The sequence below is a fragment of the Petromyzon marinus genome, chromosome 77 (assembly GCF_048934315.1).
Source record: "Petromyzon marinus isolate PM22_M1 ecotype Great Lakes invasive population chromosome 77, UKy_Petmar_22M1.pri1.0, whole genome shotgun sequence".
Taxonomy (NCBI): Eukaryota; Metazoa; Chordata; class Hyperoartia; order Petromyzontiformes; family Petromyzontidae; genus Petromyzon; species Petromyzon marinus.
This window is the reverse complement of record NC_133743.1, coordinates 2,294,224-2,314,194: the sequence shown is the minus strand read 5'-3', so window position 1 is coordinate 2,314,194 and position 19,971 is coordinate 2,294,224. Positions and strand designations below refer to the sequence as shown.

At 48.4% G+C, this 19,971-nt stretch overlaps 1 protein-coding gene across 2 annotated transcripts; it reads left to right on the top strand.

The window, feature by feature from the left end:
* Positions 1 to 267: 267 nt before the first annotated feature.
* On the top strand, positions 268 to 18,455 carry LOC142907314 (nuclear speckle splicing regulatory protein 1-like). Of its 2 annotated transcripts, XM_076056678.1 has the most exons (5): positions 286 to 403; positions 4,546 to 4,651; positions 12,196 to 12,252; positions 17,114 to 17,263; positions 18,342 to 18,455. In XM_076056678.1, exons 1-5 carry the CDS (start codon positions 384 to 386, stop codon positions 18,438 to 18,440), a joined length of 432 nt encoding a protein of 143 aa, XP_075912793.1. In that variant the 5' UTR covers positions 286 to 383; the 3' UTR covers positions 18,441 to 18,455. The 2 variants fall into 2 exon arrangements, with proteins under 2 accessions (XP_075912792.1, XP_075912793.1); XM_076056677.1 differs by lacking the exons at positions 17,114 to 17,263; positions 18,342 to 18,455 and adding an exon at positions 15,240 to 17,105 and having other exon boundaries at positions 268 to 403.
* Positions 18,456 to 19,971: the final 1,516 nt, after the last annotated feature.

Here is a 19,971-nt window from a genome sequence, read left to right as displayed (position 1 = left end):
TAAATCAATAACTTCAATTTGATCATCAATTACCAATTAATTATGTTGAAATATTATTATTATGCAATTAACGATAATTAATTAATAACAACAATCATTATTATTATTTAAATTGGATAATTAAACCCTCACCCAAACCCGAATCGACCGGTTTGACAAATTGTTTCCCACGGACGAAGCGCGCGCACACACACACACACCGTGTGAATCGAATCGTCGTGCGAACAAAAACTTTACCCTTTTCGCGTCGATTCCCATTGTTTTCACACGGCGCGCAATCGATTCCTACTCGAATCGAAAACACCGCGCCATCCCCCCCACCGAGGCCCGAATCGCCTTCGTTATAAAGCGACGACTCCGCGCCAATCGATTCCAAATAGAAGATGGCGGCGTTCAACAAGGGGTAACGTTTCCGATGCTTTGGTCAAACTCAAAATTTTTCGTCGATAATTTAATCGATCGATCGATCGTTTTGCGTCGCCGTTTCGATCACTTCTCGCGAGGGATCCGCCTCGATTTGATTTGTGTGTGTGTGTGTTTTTTGTTTTGTGCAAAAAAAACCACTCCCGTTTTTATTGGTTCATTCGGTAAATAAGTCACCACGTAGAATGAAATAATCAAATAATAAATTAATAAAACAAAATAAAAATCTCACGACGTTTCGGCCACAACACAAGTGGAGCGAACACACACACGCGCGCACACACACGCACACACACAGAGGCCAAGCGGTGTCCTCCACTCGGTCTAGTCCCTTCACCTGAAGGAGGCCGCTTGTGTTGGGGCCGAAACGTCGCGTGAGAATTGAATCGCGTTATTTTGCCAATTCTGAATTCGTCCTTTTGATTCTCATTTCTACGTGGCCGGTGCGACGACTTTGCCGAAAGAACCAAAGCAGATTAAATCCCCCTTGGCGGTCGCGAAAGCTTTAAATCGTAACGTAAACCGCTCCGTTCGTCTGGGTGCGAGTTTTGTGTTTTGAGTTTTGGGGGGGTGTGGGAGCGGTGGTGGTGCAGTGGTTAGCGCGCCACGCTGCTGTTTTTACTCGCAGAGAGATGGGAGAGAGAGAGGGGGGAGAGAGACGGGGGAGATCCCAGTGATATGGAGAGAGATGGGGAGAGAGGGATGAGAGAGAGGTGGAGAGAGTGAGAGATGGAGAGAGATGGGGGGGATGGAGAGAGAGGTGGAGAAAGAGAGGTGGGTGATGGAGAAAGATGGAGAGAGAGAGAGGTGGGTGATGGAGAGAGAGAGATGGAGAGAGAGAGAGAGAGATGGAGAGAAAGAGATGGAGAGAGAAAGAGATGGAGAGAGAGAGAGATGGAGAGAGAGAGATGGAGAGAGAGCGAGAGATGGAGAGAGAGAGATGGAGAGAGAGAGATGGAGAGAGAGAGATGGAGAGAGAGAGAGATGGAGAGAGAGAGAGATGGAGAGAGAGAGAGATGGAGAGAGAGAGAGATGGAGAGAGAGATGGAGAGAGAGAGAGATGGAGAGAGAGATGGAGAGAGAGAGAGATGGAGAGAGAGAGAGATGGAGAGAGAGAGAGAGATGGAGAGAGAGAGAGAGATGGAGAGAGAGATGGAGAGAGAGAGAGAGATGGAGAGAGAGAGAGAGAGATGGAGAGAGAGAGAGAGATGGAGAGAGAGAGAGAGATGGGGAGAGAGAGATGGAGAGAGAGATGGAGAGAGAGAGAGATGGAGAGAGAGAGAGATGGAGAGAGAGAGAGAGATGGAGAGAGAGAGAGAGAGATGGAGAGAGAGAGAGAGATGGAGAGAGAGAGAGAGAGATGGAGAGAGAGAGAGAGATGGAGAGAGAGAGAGAGATGGAGAGAGAGAGAGATGGGGAGAGAGAGATGGAGATGGTGAGAGAGATGGAGATGGTGAGAGAGGGAGATGGTCTAGTCCCTTCACCTGAAGGAGGCCGCTTGTGTTGTGGCCGAAACGTCGCGTGAGAATTGAATCGCGTTATTTTACCAATTCTGAATTCGTCGTTTTGATTCTCATTTCTACGTGGCCGGTGCGACGGCTTTGCCGAAAGAACCAAAGCAGATTAAATCCCCCTTGGCGGTCGCGAAAGCTTTAAATCGTAACGTAAACCGCTCCGTTCGCCTGGGTGCGAGTTTTGAGTTTTGTGTTTTGAGTTTTCGTTTTGGGGGGGGGTGGGAGCGGTGGTGGTGCAGTGGTTAGCGCGCCACGCTGCTGTTTTTACTCGCAGAGAGATGGGATAGAGAGAGGGGGGAGAGAGACGGGGGAGATCCCAGTGATATGGAGAGAGATGGGGAGAGAGAGGTGGAGAGAGTGAGCGATGGAGAGAGATGGAGATGGGGGTGATGGAGAGAGAGGTGGAGAAAGAGAGGTGGAGAGAGAGAGAGGTGGGTGATGGAGAAAGATGGAGAGAGAGAGGTGGGTGATGGAGAGAGAAAGATGGAGAGAGAGAGAGAGGGATGAGAGAGAGAGGTGGAGAGATGGAGAGAGATGGAGAGAGAGAGATGGGTGATGGAGATAGATGGAGAGAGAGATGGAGGTGATGGAGAGAGATGTGGAGAGAGAGATGGGGGTGATGGAGAGAGAGAGGTGGAGAAAGAGAGATGGGGAGAGAGAGGTGGGTGATTGAGAAAGATGGAGAGCGAGAGAGGTGGGTAATGGAGAGAGAAAGATGGAGAGAGAGAGGTGGAGAGAGTGAGAGATGGAGAGAGAGAGATGGGTGATGGAGATAGATGGAGAGAGAGAGATGGAGGTGATGGAGAGAGATGTGGAGAGAGAGATGGGGGTGATGGAGAGAGAGGTGGAGAAAGAGAGATGGGGAGAGAGAGGTGGGTGATGGAGAAAGATTGAGAGAGAGGTGGAGAGAGAGAGAGATGGAGAGAGGTGTGGAGAGAGAGGTGTGGAGAGAGAGGTGTGGAGAGAGAGGTGTGGAGAGAGAGGTGTGGAGAGAGACGTGTGGAGAGAGACGTGTGGAGAGAGACGTGTGGAGAGAGACGTGTGGAGAGAGACGTGTGGAGAGAGAGGTGTGGAGAGAGAGGTGTGGAGAGAGACGTGTGGAGAGAGACGTGTGGAGAGAGACGTGTGGAGAGAGACGTGTGGAGAGAGACGTGTGGAGAGAGACGTGTGGAGAGAGACGTGTGGAGAGAGACGTGTGGAGAGAGACGTGTGGAGAGAGACGTGTGGAGAGAGACGTGTGGAGAGAGACGTGTGGAGAGAGACGTGTGGAGAGAGACGTGTGGAGAGAGACGTGTGGAGAGAGACGTGTGGAGAGAGACGTGTGGAGAGAGACGGTGAAAGAGAGATGGTGAAAGAGAGATGGTGAAAGAGAGATGGTGAAAGAGAGATGGTGAAAGAGAGATGGTGAAAGAGAGAGGTGGAGAGAGATGTGGGTGATGGAGAGAGAGATGGTGAGAGAGATATGGAGAGTGAGATGTGGGTGATGGAGAGAGAGAGAGATGGAGAGAGAGATGTGGAGAGAGAGATATGGAGAGAGAGATATGAGGGTGATGGAGAGAGATATGGAGAGAGAGATATGGAGAGAGAGATATGGAGAGAGAGATATGGAGAGAGAGATATGGAGAGAGAGATATGGAGAGAGAGATATGGAGAGAGAGATATGGAGAGAGAGATATGGAGAGAGAGATATGGAGAGAGAGAGATGGAGAGAGAGATGGAGAGAGAGATGGAGAGAGAGATGGAGAGAGAGATGGAGAGAGATATGGAGAGAGAGATATGGAGAGAGAGATATGGAGAGAGAGATATGGAGAGAGAGATATGGAGAGAGAGATATGGAGAGAGAGATATGGAGAGAGAGATATGGAGAGAGAGATATGGAGAGAGAGATGGGGGTGATGGAGAGAGAGAGATAAGAGAGATGGTGAGAGAGATGGGTGTGATGGAGAGAGAGATGGTGAGAGAGATATGGAGAGAGAGATATGGAGCGAGAGATATGGAGAGAGAGATATGGAGAGAGATATGGAGAGAGAGATATGGAGAGAGATATGGAGAGAGATATGGAGAGAGATATGGAGAGAGAGATATGGAGAGAGAGATATGGAGAGAGAGATATGGAGAGAGAGATATGGAGAGAGAGATATGGAGAGAGAGATATGGAGAGAGAGATATGGAGAGAGAGATATGGAGAGAGAGATATGGAGAGAGAGATATGGAGAGAGAGATATGGAGAGAGAGATATGGAGAGAGAGATATGGAGAGAGAGATATGGAGAGAGAGATATGGAGAGAGAGATATGGAGAGAGAGATATGGAGAGAGAGATATGGAGAGAGAGATATGGAGAGAGATGGGGGTGATGGAGAGAGAGAGATAAGAGAGAGATGGTGAGAGAGATGGGTGTGATGGAGAGAGAGATGGAGAGAGAGATGGAGAGAGAGATGGAGAGAGATATGGAGAGAGATATGGAGAGAGATATGGAGAGAGATATGGAGAGAGATATGGAGAGAGATATGGAGAGAGATAAGAGAGAGAGAGGTGGAGAGAGAGAGATGGGTGTAATGGAGAGAGAGAGAGGGAGGCCTCGCTCATGGACGCTGTTGGCCCCTGTAGGTATGGCCTCATCCTCTCCAACAAGAAGAAGACAACAACATCAACAACACTGCTACCTCTTCGCTCGCTACCCAAGCCGTCCGTGTTCAACGATGACTCCGACGAGGTGAGCTTATGGAGTGTCGTGTGTAGTGTATAGTGTAGTTTATAGTAGTGTGTAGTGTAGTTTATAGTCGTGTGTAGTGTAGTTTATAGTGTAGTGTAGTTTATAGTAGTGTGTAGTGTAGTTTATAGTCGTGTGTAGTGTATAGTGTAGTTTATAGTAGTGTATAGTGTAGTTTATAGTAGTGTATAGTGTAGTTTATAGTAGTGTGTAGTGTAGTTTATAGTAGTGTGTAGTGTATAGTGTAGTTTATAGTAGTGTATAGTGTAGTTTATAGTAGTGTGTAGTGTAGTTTATAGTAGTGTGTAGTGTAGTTTATAGTAGTGTGTAGTGTAGTTTATAGTAGTGTGTAGTGTATAGTGTAGTTTATAGTAGTGTGTAGTGTAGTTTATAGTAGTGTGTAGTGTATAGTGTAGTTTATAGTAGTGTGTAGTGTAGTTTATAGTAGTGTGTAGTGTAGTTTATAGTAGTGTGTAGTGTAGTTTATAGTAGTGTGTAGTGTAGTTTATAGTGTAGTGTAGTTTATAGTGTAGTTTATAGTTGTGTGTAGTGTAGTTTATAGTCGTGTGTAGTGTAGTTTATAGCAGTGTGTAGTGTATAGTGTAGTTTATAGTAGTGTGTAGTGTATAGTGTAGTTTATAGCAGTGTGTAGTGTAGTTTATAGTAGTGTGTAGTGTATAGTGTAGTTTATAGTGTAGTTTATAGTGTAGTTTATAGTTGTGTGTAGTGTAGTTTATAGTCGTGTAGTGTATAGTGTAGTTTATAGTAGTGTGTAGTGTAGTTTATAGTAGTGTGTAGTAGTGTGTAGTGTAGTTTATAGTAGTGTGTAGTTGTGTGTAGTGTAGTTTATAGTAGTGTGTAGTTGTGTGTAGTGTAGTTTATAGTAGTGTGTAGTTGTGTATAGTGTAGTTTATAGTAGTGTGTAGTTGTGTATAGTGTAGTTTATAGTAGTGTGTAGTTGTGTGTAGTGTAGTTTATAGTAGTGTGTAGTGTAGTTTATAGTAGTGTATAGTGTATAGTGTAGTTTATAGTCGTGTGTAGTTGTGTGTAGTGTAGTTTATAGTAGTGTGTAGTTGTGTGTAGTGTAGTTTATAGTAGTGTGTAGTTGTGTGTAGTGTAGTTTATAGCTGTGTGTAGTTGTGTGTAGTGTAGTTTATAGTAGTGTGTAGTGTATAGTGTAGTTTATAGTAGTGTGTAGTGTAGTTTATAGTCGTGTGTAGTGTAGTTTATAGTGTAGTGTAGTTTATAGTAGTGTGTAGTGTAGTTTATAGTCGTGTGTAGTGTATAGTGTAGTTTATAGTAGTGTATAGTGTAGTTTATAGTAGTGTGTAGTGTAGTTTATAGTAGTGTGTAGTGTATAGTGTAGTTTATAGTAGTGTGTAGTGTAGTTTATAGTAGTGTGTAGTGTAGTTTATATTAGTGTGTAGTGTAGTTTATAGTAGTGTGTAGTGTATAGTGTAGTTTATAGTAGTGTGTAGTGTAGTTTATAGTAGTGTGTAGTGTAGTTTATAGTAGTGTGTAGTGTAGTTTATAGTAGTGTGTAGTGTAGTTTATAGTGTAGTGTAGTTTATAGTGTAGTTTATAGTTGTGTGTAGTGTAGTTTATAGTCGTGTGTAGTGTAGTTTATAGCAGTGTGTAGTGTATAGTGTAGTTTATAGTAGTGTGTAGTGTATAGTGTAGTTTATAGCAGTGTGTAGTGTAGTTTATAGTAGTGTGTAGTGTATAGTGTAGTTTATAGTGTAGTTTATAGTGTAGTTTATAGTTGTGTGTAGTGCAGTTTATAGTCGTGTAGTGTATAGTGTAGTTTATAGTAGTGTGTAGTGTAGTTTATAGTAGTGTGTAGTAGTGTGTAGTGTAGTTTATAGTAGTGTGTAGTTGTGTGTAGTGTAGTTTATAGTAGTGTGTAGTTGTGTGTAGTGTAGTTTATAGTAGTGTGTAGTTGTGTGTAGTGTAGTTTATAGTAGTGTGTAGTTGTGTATAGTGTAGTTTATAGTAGTGTGTAGTTGTGTATAGTGTAGTTTATAGTAGTGTGTAGTTGTGTGTAGTGTAGTTTATAGTAGTGTGTAGTGTAGTTTATAGTAGTGTATAGTGTAGTTTATAGTCGTGTGTAGTTGTGTGTAGTGTAGTTTATAGTAGTGTGTAGTTGTGTGTAGTGTAGTTTATAGCAGTGTGTAGTGTATAGTGTAGTTTATAGTAGTGTGTAGTGTATTGTGTAGTTTATAGTAGTGTGTAGTTGTCTATAGTGTAGTTTATAGTAGTGTGTAGTGTATTGTGTAGTTTATAGTAGTGTGTAGTTGTCTATAGTGTAGTTTATTGTAGTGTGTAGTTGTGTATAGTGTAGTTTATAGTCGTGTGTAGTTGTGTATAGTGTAGTTTATAGTCGTGTGTAGTTGTGTATAGTGTAGTTTATAGTAGTGTGTAGTTGTGTATAGTGTAGTTTATAGCAGTTGTGTATAGTGTAGTTTATAGTAGTGTGTAGTGTAGTTTATAGTAGTGTGTAGTGTAGTTTATAGTAGTGTGTAGTGTAGTTTATAGTAGTGTGTAGTGTAGTTTATAGTAGTGTGTAGTGTAGTGTATAGTAGTGTGTAGTTTATAGTAGTGTGTAGTGTAGTTTATAGTAGTGTGTAGTGTAGTTTATAGTAGTGTGTAGTGTAGTTTATAGTAGTGTGTAGTGTAGAGTGTAGTTTATAGTCGTGTGTAGTGTAGTTTATAGTAGTGTGTAGTGTATAGTGTCGTTTATAGTAGTGTAGTTTATAGTCGTGTGTAGTGTAGTGTATAGTAGTGTGTAGTGTATAGTGTAGTTTATAGTAGTGTGTAGTTTATAGTAGTGTGTAGTGTATAGTGTAGTTTATAGTTGTGTATAGTGTAGTTTATAGTAGTGTGTAGTTGTGTATAGTGTAGTTTATAGTAGTGTGTAGTTGTGTATAGTGTAGTTTATAGTAGTGTGTAGTTGTGTATAGTGTAGTTTATAGTAGTGTGTAGTTGTGTGTAGTGTAGTTTATAGTAGTGTGTAGTTGTGTGTAGTGTAGTTTATAGTAGTGTGTAGTTGTGTGTAGTCTAGTTTATAGTAGTGTGTAGTGTATAGTGTAGTTTATAGTAGTGTGTAGTGTAGTTTATAGTAGTGTATAGTGTAGTTTATAGTCGTGTGTAGTGTAGTTTATAGTAGTGTGTAGTTGCGTATAGTGTAGTTTATAGTAGTGTGTAGTGTATTGTGTAGTTTATAGTAGTGTGTAGTTGTCTATAGTGTAGTTTATAGTAGTGTGTACTTGTGTATAGTGTAGTTTATAGTAGTGTGTACTTGTGTATAGTGTAGTTTATAGTAGTGTGTACTTGTGTATAGTGTAGTTTATAGTAGTGTGTAGTTGTGTATAGTGTAGTTTATAGTAGTGTGTAGTTGTGTATAGTGTAGTTTATAGTAGTGTGTAGTTGTGTATAGTGTAGTTTATAGTAGTGTGTAGTTGTGTATAGTGTAGTTTATAGTAGTGTGTAGTTGTGTATAGTGTAGTTTATAGTAGTGTGTAGTTGTGTATAGTGTAGTTTATAGTAGTGTGTAGTTGTGTATAGTGTAGTTTATAGTAGTGTGTAGTTGTGTATAGTGTAGTTTATAGTCGTGTGTAGTTGTGTATAGTGTAGTTTATAGTAGTGTGTAGTTGTGTATAGTGTAGTTTATAGTAGTGTCTAGTTGTGTATAGTGTAGCTTATAGTAATGTGTAGTGTAGTTTATAGTAGTGTGTAGTTGTGTGTAGTGTAGTTTATAGTAGTGTGTAGTTGTGTATAGTGTAGTTTATAGTAGTGTGTAGTTGTGTATAGTGTAGTTTATAGTCGTGTCTAGTTGTGTATAGTGGTGTGTAGCGTAGTCTATAGTAGTGTACGGATGGCCACGTGGAATGTTCGAACGCTCACTGCGGAGGAGAGGCTGCCACTCCTCTGTCTGGAGCTGGATCGGTACCGCCTGGAGCTCTGTAGCATTCAGGAGGGCCGGTGGACCGGTTCTGGCTCCTTGCCACCACGAGGGGTGGACAGTCCTCTACTCGGGGCAGCAGACTGCCAAACAACAGGGTGTGGCTCTTCTTCAGAACAAAAGAATGAAGGGGGCGTGGGAGCGTGGCGGTGAGGTGTGGGAAGCTGTAAGCCCCAGGCTACTTTGGGCTCGCCTTCCCATCAACCTGAGGCGAGGAGTGGTGGTCGTGGTGACTTATGCCCCCACCGAAGACGAACATCCGTGGAGGGATGCAGGCAAAGCCGATGAGTCAGATGCCTTCTATGACCTCCTGTCACAGGTGCTGGCTAAAGTGGCCCCTCGGGATAGAGTCATCATGTTGGGTGACTTCATTGCCCGAGTTGGTCATGATGCTGGCATCTGGTCTGGAGTGATTGGAGGGCATGGGCCAGATCAGCTCAATAACAACGGTAGGAGGCTGCTAGATTTTTGTGCAGCCCATGGGCTTGTAATTACCAACACGCTGTTCCGGCATCGGCGCATCCACACAACATCATGGATGCATGCCGGGTCCAAGCAAGAACATCTGCTGGACTACATAGTGACGGACCAGCGGATGCGAGCCCATGTCCTTGACACCAGGACCTACCGTGGAGCTGATCTGCCCTCTGACCATCGACTAGTCATCTGTAAGATGCGCCTGCCATTCTTCCACTCCGGTGGTGGGTGTACACCCAGGACCCCATTTAAACCTAAAGTGGCCTGGTCTCAGTTATCTGATGAAAGTTGCAAGCGAGAATTTCATCATCGCCTGTGGCTGGGATTGGCATCGTCCCCCACTCCTTCTGATGTCGAGGGTAAATGGGCGAGGTTTAGGACTGTCACTCATGCAGCTGCAATGGCTGCTTTGGGTACGCGGTCCAGACCTCCCCAGAGACCCTGGCTGACAGAGGAGGTGTTCAGGATGGTTGAGAAAAAGCGACAGGCCCACTGTCATCGGCTACAGAATCCCACGTCAGAGAATGAGGAGGCTTACCGCAGCCTTCGCTCGGAGGTTCGGAGAGCCATGAGGCGCTGCAAGGATGGGTGGTGGTTGCGGGTTGCTGAGGAGATGGAGTCTGCCTCAGTGGCCCGTGATCACAAATCTCGATTTAACTCTATCAAAAAAGTAACCTGCAGCGCCACACCTATTACCATCATTAGGGGAAAAAAACGGTGATCCAATCTCTGACCCCCAGGAACAGGTTTGCAGATTTGCTGAGCATTTCTGTGAGGTCCTGGGGGAGGGAAAATCCCTCAGCCAGGAAAACATCGTGGCACAAAGTGAGGATGACCCTGCTGAGGCTGCGGTGCCTCAAATATTGAAAGAAGTCACCCCCTGTGACTGGCTGGCTGAAGTGCCATCTGTTGAGAAAGTACTGAAGGCGATCCGGAGTCTGAGACCAGGAAAGGCAGCGGGCAGAGATGATCTCCCAAGCGAAATGCTGAGGGAGGGTGGCGTTTGTGCACAGACTGCCCTATATGACATCATAACAACAGTCTGGACCACTGGACGGGTTCCGCAGGATTGGAAGGATGCCCTGGTGGTCCCCCTCTTTAAGAAGGGGGACCGCACAGACTGTAACAACTACAGGGGCATCTCACTCCTCAGTGTGCCGGGAAATGTCCTGGCAAGGATTATTCAACATCGCCTTGCCAGGCACGCTGAGGAGAGGCTTGCGGAGCCCCAATGCGGTTTTATGAAAGGGCGGTCCTGCACAGATGCCATATTTTCTGTCCGTCTGCTACAGTAGAGGTGTGAGGAATTCCAGCAAGACCTATATCTCTGCTTTATTGACCTGGTCAAGGCCTATGATGCCATCAGTAGGCCTGGGCTCTGGGTTGTTCTTCGTGCTTTTGGAGTACCTGACCCTCTGCTCACGATCATTAAGGACCTTCATGATGGTGAGCGGGCCCAGGTAAAACTACGTGGCCGGGAGTCGGAGCCATTCCCTGTACACCTTGGGGTGCGACAGGGATGTCCTCTGGCTCCCACATTATTTAACATCTATTTTGACCACGTTCGTGAAGCCTTCAATAGCTGTACCAGCGGCATCTCTTTATGGTACAGATATAATGGGAGGCTGATTGATGCCCGGGTGCGGTCAAGGGATGGCTCCCTATTGCTCAACCACGTTATGTATGCTGATGATTTGGTAATAGCTGCTCATTCAGAGGAGGAGTTGGAGACGCTGCTGCTGAGACTGGAGCGTGCCACTAAGAGGTGGGGCCTTACCATCAGCCCCACTAAAACTAAGCACCTGCCTGGGTATTTTGTACCATCGGACACTCCACCCCCACAACTCCCAATCATTGATGGGGCAGTTGTGGAGAGAGTGGAGAGTTTCCCATACCTGGGCAGTGTGCTTATGACCGGCTCCAGTTTAACAGCAGAGGTCTCACTCCGAATCAGTCGAGCGGCAATATCTTTTCATCGATTGCGTAACGCTGTGTGGAAGCTACCTGGTCTGTCGCTCCGCACTAAGCTTCAGGTCTTCACGGCCACGGTCATTCCCTCCCTTCTCTACGCTTGCGAAACGTGGACCCCCCTAATGGAACATCTTCGCCGCTTAGAAACATTTAGGCTAGCCTGCCTACGATCCATCCTGGGTTTAACCAGGCTGGATTGTGTGAGGAGCTCACAAATCTTTGAAAGATCTGGGCTCCTCCAGCAGGCAAGGCTGCGATGGCTGGGTCATGTAGCCCGCATGCCCAGCCACCGCATGCCGAAACAGCTTTTGTTTGGCCGGATCGAGGGGGCTAAACGGACGCGGCACGGGCTAGAGAAGAGATGGAGTGACGTGGTTCAGGAGGACGTGGAGCTGAGTGGACTTGCCGATGACTGGTACCAGCGGTGTCAAGATCGGCCTCTGTGGAGGAGGCTCGTGAAGGATGCTACTGGGCAGTTGGAGGCAGTCGCCCTCCAACAACAACGGAGGGCGGAGGAGCGACGCTCACAACAACGAGCGGAGCGCCGGGTGGCTAAAGCACAGCAGGTTGGCACAGTAGGGGGCACAGGTGGTGCATCAGCCAGTCATCTCAGTCAGTCGACCCGTGGCACCTGGGTCTGCCCCGTGACCTCCTGCCAGCGGGCGTTCGACACTTCACGTGGCCTCAGGGTGCACATAGCCTGGCACAAGCGTCGTGGTGACGTCACCGCCACTTAGTGGCGAATGGCAGTTGTTGCCATTGTGTGTGTGTTTGTGTGTGTGTGATTGTGTGTGTGTTTGTGATGGTGTGTGTGTGTCTGTGTGTTTGTGTGTCTGTGTGATGGTATGTGTGTGTGTGATGGTATGTGTGTGTGTGTGATGGTATGTGTGTGTGTGTGATGGTGTGTGTGTTTGTTTGTGTGTGTGTGTCTGTATGTGATGGTGTGTGTCTGTGTGTGATGGTGTGTCTGTGTGTGTGTCTGTATGTGATGGTGTGTGTGTGTGTTTGTGTGTGTGTGATGGTGTGTCTGTGTGTGTCTGTGTGTGTGTATGTGATGGTGTGTGTGTGTGTGTGATGGTGTGTGTGTCTGTATGTGATGGTGTGTGTGTGTGTGTGTCTGTGTGTTTGTGTGCGTCAGGACACGGTGGGGGATGTGTTACAGAGGGAGGCAGATAAAAAGAAAACCATGAAACAGGTGAACACACTCACCACTTACACTCACCGCTCACACTCACCGCTCACACTCACCACACACACTCACCACTCACCCTCTGTACACTGTGTACACTCTGTATACTGTGTACGCTCTGTACACTCTGTACACTGTGTACACTGTGTACACTCTGTACACTGTGTACCCTCTGTACACTCTGTACCCTCTGTACACTCTGTACACTCTGTACGCTCTGTAGACTGTGTACACTCTGTACGCTCTGTACACTGTGTACGCTGTGTACACTCTGTACTGTACACTCTGTACACTGTGTACACTCTGTAGGCTGTACACTCTGTACACTCTGTACACTCTGTACACTGTGTACACTCTGTACACAGTGTACACTCTGTACACTGTGTACACTCTGTACACTCTGTACTGTACCCTCTGTACACTCTGTACGCTCTGTACACTCTGTACTGTACACTCTGTACTGTACACACTGTACACTCTGTACACTCTGTACTGTACACTCTGTACTGTACACTCTGTACTGTACACTCTGCACCCTCTGTACACTCTGTACACTGTACACTCTGTACACTCTGTACACTGTACACTCTGTACACTCTGTGCACTGTGTACACTGTGTACACTGTACACTCTGTACACTCTGTACACTGTGTACACTCTGTACACTCTGTACTGTACACTCTGTACACTCTGTACACTCTGTACTGTACCCTCTGTACACTCTGTACACTGTACACTCTGTACACTGTGTACACTCTGTACACTCTGTACACTCTGTACACTGTACACTCTGTACACTCTGTACACTGTGTACACTCTGTACACTGTGTACACTCTGTACACTCTGTACACTCTGTACACTGTGTACACTCTGTACACTCTGTACACTGTGTACACTCTGTACACTGTGTACACTGTGTACACTCTGTACACTCTGTACACTCTGTACACTCTGTACACTGTACACTCTGTACACTCTGTACACTCTGTACCCTCTGTACACTGTGTACACTCTGTACACTCTGTACACTCTGTACACTGTGTACACTCTGTACACTGTGTACACTCTGTACACTGTGTACACTCTGTACACTGTGTACACTGTGTACACTCTGTACACTGTGTACACTGTGTACACTCTGTACACTCTGTACACTGTGTACACTCTGTACACTGTGTACACTCTGTACACTGTGTACACTCTGTACACTGTGTACACTCTGTACGCTCTGTACACTCTGTACACACTGTACGCTCTGTACACTCTGTACCCTCTACCCTCTGTACACTCTGTACACTCTGTACTGTACACTCTGTACACTCTGTACACTGTGCACACTGTGTACGCTCTGTACTGTACACTCTGTACACTGTGTACACTCTGTACACTCTGTACACTCTGTACACACTGTACGCTCTGTACACTCTGTACCCTCTACCCTCTGTACACTCTGTACACTCTGTACTGTACACTCTGTACACTCTGTACACTGTGTACTGTACACTCTGTACACTCTGTACACTGTGTACTGTACACTCTGTACACTCTGTACACTGTGTACTGTACACTCTGTACACTCTGTACACTGTACACTCTGTGTGTGTGTGAGTGGTCTCACAGACAACGCTACAGATGCAGCGCGTGCTGGATCAGGACTCGTCCGTGTACACTCACCACTCACACTCACCACTCACACTCACCACTCACACTCACCACTCACACTCACCACTCACACTCACCACACACACACTCACCACTCACACTCACCACTCACACTCACCACTCACACTCACCACTCACCACACACACTCACCACACACACTCACCACTCACACTCACCACTCACCCTGTGTGTGTGCGTTCTCTCACAGACGTCGCTACAGATGCAGCGCGTGCTGGATCAGGACTCGTCCGTGTACACTCACCACTCACACTCACCACTCACACCACACACACACTCACCACTCACACTCACCACACACACTCACCACTCACCACTCACACCACTCACCACACACACTCACCACTCACACTCACCACTCACCACTCACACTCTGTACACTGTCTGTGTGAGTGGTCTCACAGACAACGCTACAGATGCAGCGCGTGCTGGATCAGGACTCGTCCGTGTACACTCACCACTCACCACTCACCACACACACTCACCACTCACCACTCACCACACACACTCACCACTCACCCCACTCACACTCACCACTCACTCTCACCACTCACACTCACCACACACATTCACCACACACACTCACCACTCACACTCACCACTCACACTCACCACACACTCTCACCACTCACCACACACCACTCACACTCACCACACACACTCACCACTCACACTCACCACTCACACTCACCACACTCACCACTCACACTCACACCACACTCACCACACACACTCACCACACACATTCACCACACACACTCACCACACACACTCTGTCTGTGTGCGTTCTCTCACAGACAACGCTACAGATGCAGCGTGTGCTGGATCAGGACTCGTCCGTGTACACTCACCACTCACCACACACACTCACCACTCACCACTCACCACACACACTCACACTCACCACTCACCACTCACACTCACCACACACACTCACCACTCACACTCACCACTCACACTCACCACTCACACTCACCACACACTCTCACCACTCACCACACACCACTCACACTCACCACACACACTCACCACTCACACTCACCACTCACACTCACCACTCACCACACTCACACTCACCACTCACACTCACCACTCACACTCACCACACACACTCACCACTCACCACACACCACTCACACTCACCACTCACACTCACCACACACACTCACCACTCACACTCACCACTCACACTCACCACTCACCACACACACTCACCACTCACACTCACCACACACACTCACCACTCACCACTCACACCACTCACCACACACATTCACCACTCACCCTCTGTCTGTGTGAGTGGTCTCACAGACGTCGCTACAGATGCAGCGTGTGCTGGATCAGGACTCGTCCGTGTACACTCACCACTCACCACTCACACTCACCACTCACCCCACTCACACTCACCACTCACTCTCACCACTCACACTCACCACACACATTCACCACTCACCACTCACCACACACACTCACCACTCACCCCACTCACACTCACCACTCACTCTCACCACTCACACTCACCACTCACTCTCACCACTCACACTCACCACACACATTCACCACACACACTCACCACACACACTCTGTCTGTGTGCGTTCTCTCACAGACAACGCTACAGATGCAGCGTGTGCTGGATCAGGACTCGTCCGTGTACACTCACCACTCACCACACACACTCACCACACACCACTCACCACACACACTCACCACTCACACTCACCACTCACACTCACCACTCACCCTCTGTGTGTGTGCCTGGTCTCACAGACAACGCTACAGATGCAGCGTGTGCTGGATCAGGACTCGTCCGTGTACACTCACCACTCACCACACTCACTCACCACACACACTCACCACTCACCACTCACACACTCACAACACACTCACCACACACAACACACTCGCCACACACACCACATTCACCATTCACCACACACACTCACCACTCACACTGTGTACCCTGTGTGTGAGTGGTCTCACAGACAACGCTACAGATGCAGCGTGTGCTGGATCAGGACTCGTCCGTGTACACTCACCACTCACCACACACACTCACCACTCACCACTCACCACACACACTCACACTCACCACTCACACTCACCACACACACTCACCACTCACACTCACCACTCACACTCACCACTCACCACTCACCACACACTCTCACCACTCACCACACACCACTCACACTCACCACACACACTCACCACTCACACTCACCACTCACACTCACCACTCACCACACTCACACTCACCACTCACACTCACCACTCACACTCACCACACACACTCACCACTCACCACACACCACTCACACTCACCACACACACTCACCACTCACACTCACCACTCACACTCACCACTCACCACACACACTCACCACTCACACTCACCACACACACTCACCACTCACCACACACACTCACCACACACACTCACCACTCACACTCACCACACACACTCACCACTCACCACTCACCACACACACTCACCACTCACCCCACTCACACTCACCACTCACTCTCACCACTCACACTCACCACACACACTCACCACTCACCACTCACACCACTCACCACACACATTCACCATTCACCACACACATTCACCACTCACCCTCTGTCTGTGTGAGTGGTCTCACAGACGTCGCTACAGATGCAGCGTGTGCTGGATCAGGACTCGTCCGTGTACACTCACCACTCACCACACACACTCACCACACACCACTCACCACACACACTCACCACTCACACTCACCACTCACACTCACCACTCACCCTCTGTGTGTGTGCCTGGTCTCACAGACAACGCTACAGATGCAGCGTGTGCTGGATCAGGACTCGTCCGTGTACACTCACCACTCACACTCACCACTCACACTCACCGCTCACCACTCACCACTTACACTCACCACTCACTCTGTGTGTGAGTGGTCTCACAGACAACGCTACAGATGCAGCGTGTGCTGGATCAGGACTCGTCCGTGTACACTCACCACTCACACTCACCACTCACACTCACCACTCACCCTGTGTGTGAGTGGTCTCACAGACAACGCTACAGATGCAGCGTGTGCTGGATCAGGACTCGTCCGTGTACACTCACCACTCACACTCACCACTCACCACACACACTCACACACTCACCACTCACCACTCACCCTCTGTGTGAGTGGTCTCACAGACAACGCTACAGATGCAGCGTGTGCTGGATCAGGACTCGTCCGTGTACGAGTATGACGAGGTGTATGACGACATGAAGCGGAGGAGGGACGAGGAGGGGCGCGGACGAGGAGGGGCGCCCGCTGGGGGCTCCGGCGGGGCACCGCGCGAGGTGAGGGAGGGGGCCCGGAGGAGAGGCTGCCGCTGCTCTGTCGGGAGCCGGACCGGTACCGTCTGGATCTCTTGTGGTGTACAGGAGGGGTGTGGTGTAACAGATCTGGTGTTTGTGTTTGTTGAGGAGAGGCTGCCGCTGCTCTGTCGGGAGCCAGACCGGTACCGTCTGGATCTCTTGTGGTGAACGGGAGGGGTGTGGTGTAACGGATTTGGTGTGTGTGTGTGTTTGTGTTTGTTAGGGAGAGGCTGCCGCTCCTCTGTCGGGAGCCGGACCGGTACCGTCTGGATCTGTGGTGTACAGGAGGGGTGCGGTGTAACGGATTTGGTGTGTGTGTTTGTGTTGAGGAGAGGCTGCCGCTCCTCTGTCGGGAGCTGGAACGGTACCGTCTGGATCTCTTGTGTTGAACGGGAGGGGTGTGGTGTAACGGATTTGGTGTTTGTGTTGGGGAGAGGCTGCCGCTCCTCTGTCGGGAGCTGGAACGGTACCGCCTGGATCTGTGGTACACGGAAGGGGTGCGGTGTAACGGACTCTGTGTGTGTGTGACTCTGTGTGACTCTGTGTGTGTGTGACTCTCTGTGACTGTGTGTGTGTGACTCTGTGTGTGTGTGTGACTCTGTGTGTGTGTGTGACTCTGTGTGTGTGTGTGACTCTGTGTGTGTGTGACTCTGTGTGTGTGTGTGACTCTGTGTGTGTGTGACTCTGTGTGTGTGTGTGACTCTGTGTGTGTGTGACTCTGTGTGTGTGTGTGACTCTGTGTGTGTGTGACTCTGTGTGTATGTGACTCTGTGTGTGTGTGACTCTCTGTGTGTGTGTGACTGTGTGTGTGTGTGACTGTGTGTGTGTGTGACTCTCTGTGTGTGTGTGACTCTCTCTCTCTCTCTGTCTCTCTCTCTGTGTGTGTGTGACTCTCTCTGTGTGTGTGACTCTCTCTGTGTGTGTGTGACTGTGTGTGTGTGTGACTCTCTGTGTGTGTGTGACTCTCTCTCTCTCTCTGTCTCTCTCTCTCTCTCTCTGTGTGACTCTCTCTGTGTGTGTCTCTCTGTGTCCCTCTCCCTCTGCTGCTGCTGCTACGTAGTCCCGCTACGTGGCCCTGCTGCAGGCCGCCTGCCACACACAGTCACACACTCTGTGTGTGACTGTGTGTGTGTGTGACTCTGTGTGTGTGACTGTGTGACTCTCTGTGTGTGTGTGACTCTGTGTGTGTGTGACTCTCTCTGTGTGACTCTGTGTGACTCTGTGTGTGTGACTCTCTGTGTGTGTGTGACTCTCTGTGTGTGTGTGACTCTGTGTGTGTGTGACTCTCTCTGTGTGACTCTGTGTGTGTGACTCTCTCTCTCTGTGTGTGTGTCTCTCTCTCTGTGTGACTCTCTCTCTGTGTGACTCTCTCTGTGTGTGACTCTCTCTGTGTCTCTCCCTGTGTGTCCCTCTGCTGCTGCTACCGCCACGTAGTCCCGCTACGTGGCCCTGCTGCAGGCTGCCTGCCACAGTCACACACACTCTGTGTGTGTGACTCTGTGTGTGTCTCTGTGTGTGACTGTGTGTGTGTCTATGTGTCTCTGTGTGACTCTGTGTGTGTGACCCTGTGTGTGTGTGACTCTTTTTGTGTGTGTGTGTGACTCTGTGTGACTCTCTCTGTGTGTGTGACTGTGTGTGACTCTCTCTGTGTGTGACTCTCTCTCTGTGTGTGACTCTCTCTGTGTGTGACTCTCTCTGTGTGTGTCTCTCTCTGTGTGTGTGACTCTCTCTGTGTGTGTCTCTCTCTGTGTGTGTCTCTCTCTCTCTGTGTGTCTCTCTCTCTCTGTGTCTCTCTCTCTCTGTGTGTCTCTCTCTCTCTGTGTCTCTCTCTCTCTGTGTGACTCTCTGTGTGACTCTCCCTGTGTGTCCCTCTGCCACGTAGTCCCGCTACGTGGCCCTGCTGCAGGCCGCCTGTCACACACAGTCACACACTCTGTGTGTCACACACTCTGTGTGTGACTGTGTGACTCTGTGTGTGACTGTGTGTGTGTGTGTGAGTCTGTGTGTGTGTGACTCTCTCTCTGTGTGTGTGTGTGTGACTCTCTCTGTGTGTGACTCTCTCTGTGTGTGACTCTCTGTGTGTGACTCTCTCTGTGTGACTCTGTGTGACTCTGTGTATGTGACTCTCTCTGTGTGACTCTCTCTCTGTGTGTGACTCTCTGTGTGTGACTCTCTCTGTGTGACTCTGTGTGACTCTGTGTGTGTGACTCTCTCTGTGTGACTCTCTCTCTGTGTGTGACTCTCTCTCTCTGTCCCTCTCCCTCTGCCACGTAGTCCCGCTACGTGGCCCTGCTGCAGGCCGCCTGCCACAGAGTCACACACTCTGTGTGTGACTCTGTGTGTGACTCTCTCTCTCTCTGTGTGTGACTTTGTGTGACTCTCTCTGTGTCTCTGTGTGTGTGTCTCTCTCTGTGTGTGTGACTCTGTGTGTGTCTCTCTGTGTGTCTCTCTCTCTCTGTGTGTCTCTCTCTCTCCCTGTGTGTGTCCCTCTCCCTCTGCCACGTAGTCCCGCTACGTGGCCCTGCTGCAGGCCGCCTGCCACACACAGTCACACACTCTGTGTGTGACTGTGTGTGTGTGTGACTGTGTGTGTGTGTGACTGTGTGACTCTGTGTGTGACTCTGTGTGTGTGACTCTCTCTGTGTGACTCTCTCTCTGTGTGTGACTCTGTGTGTGTCTCTCTCTCTGTG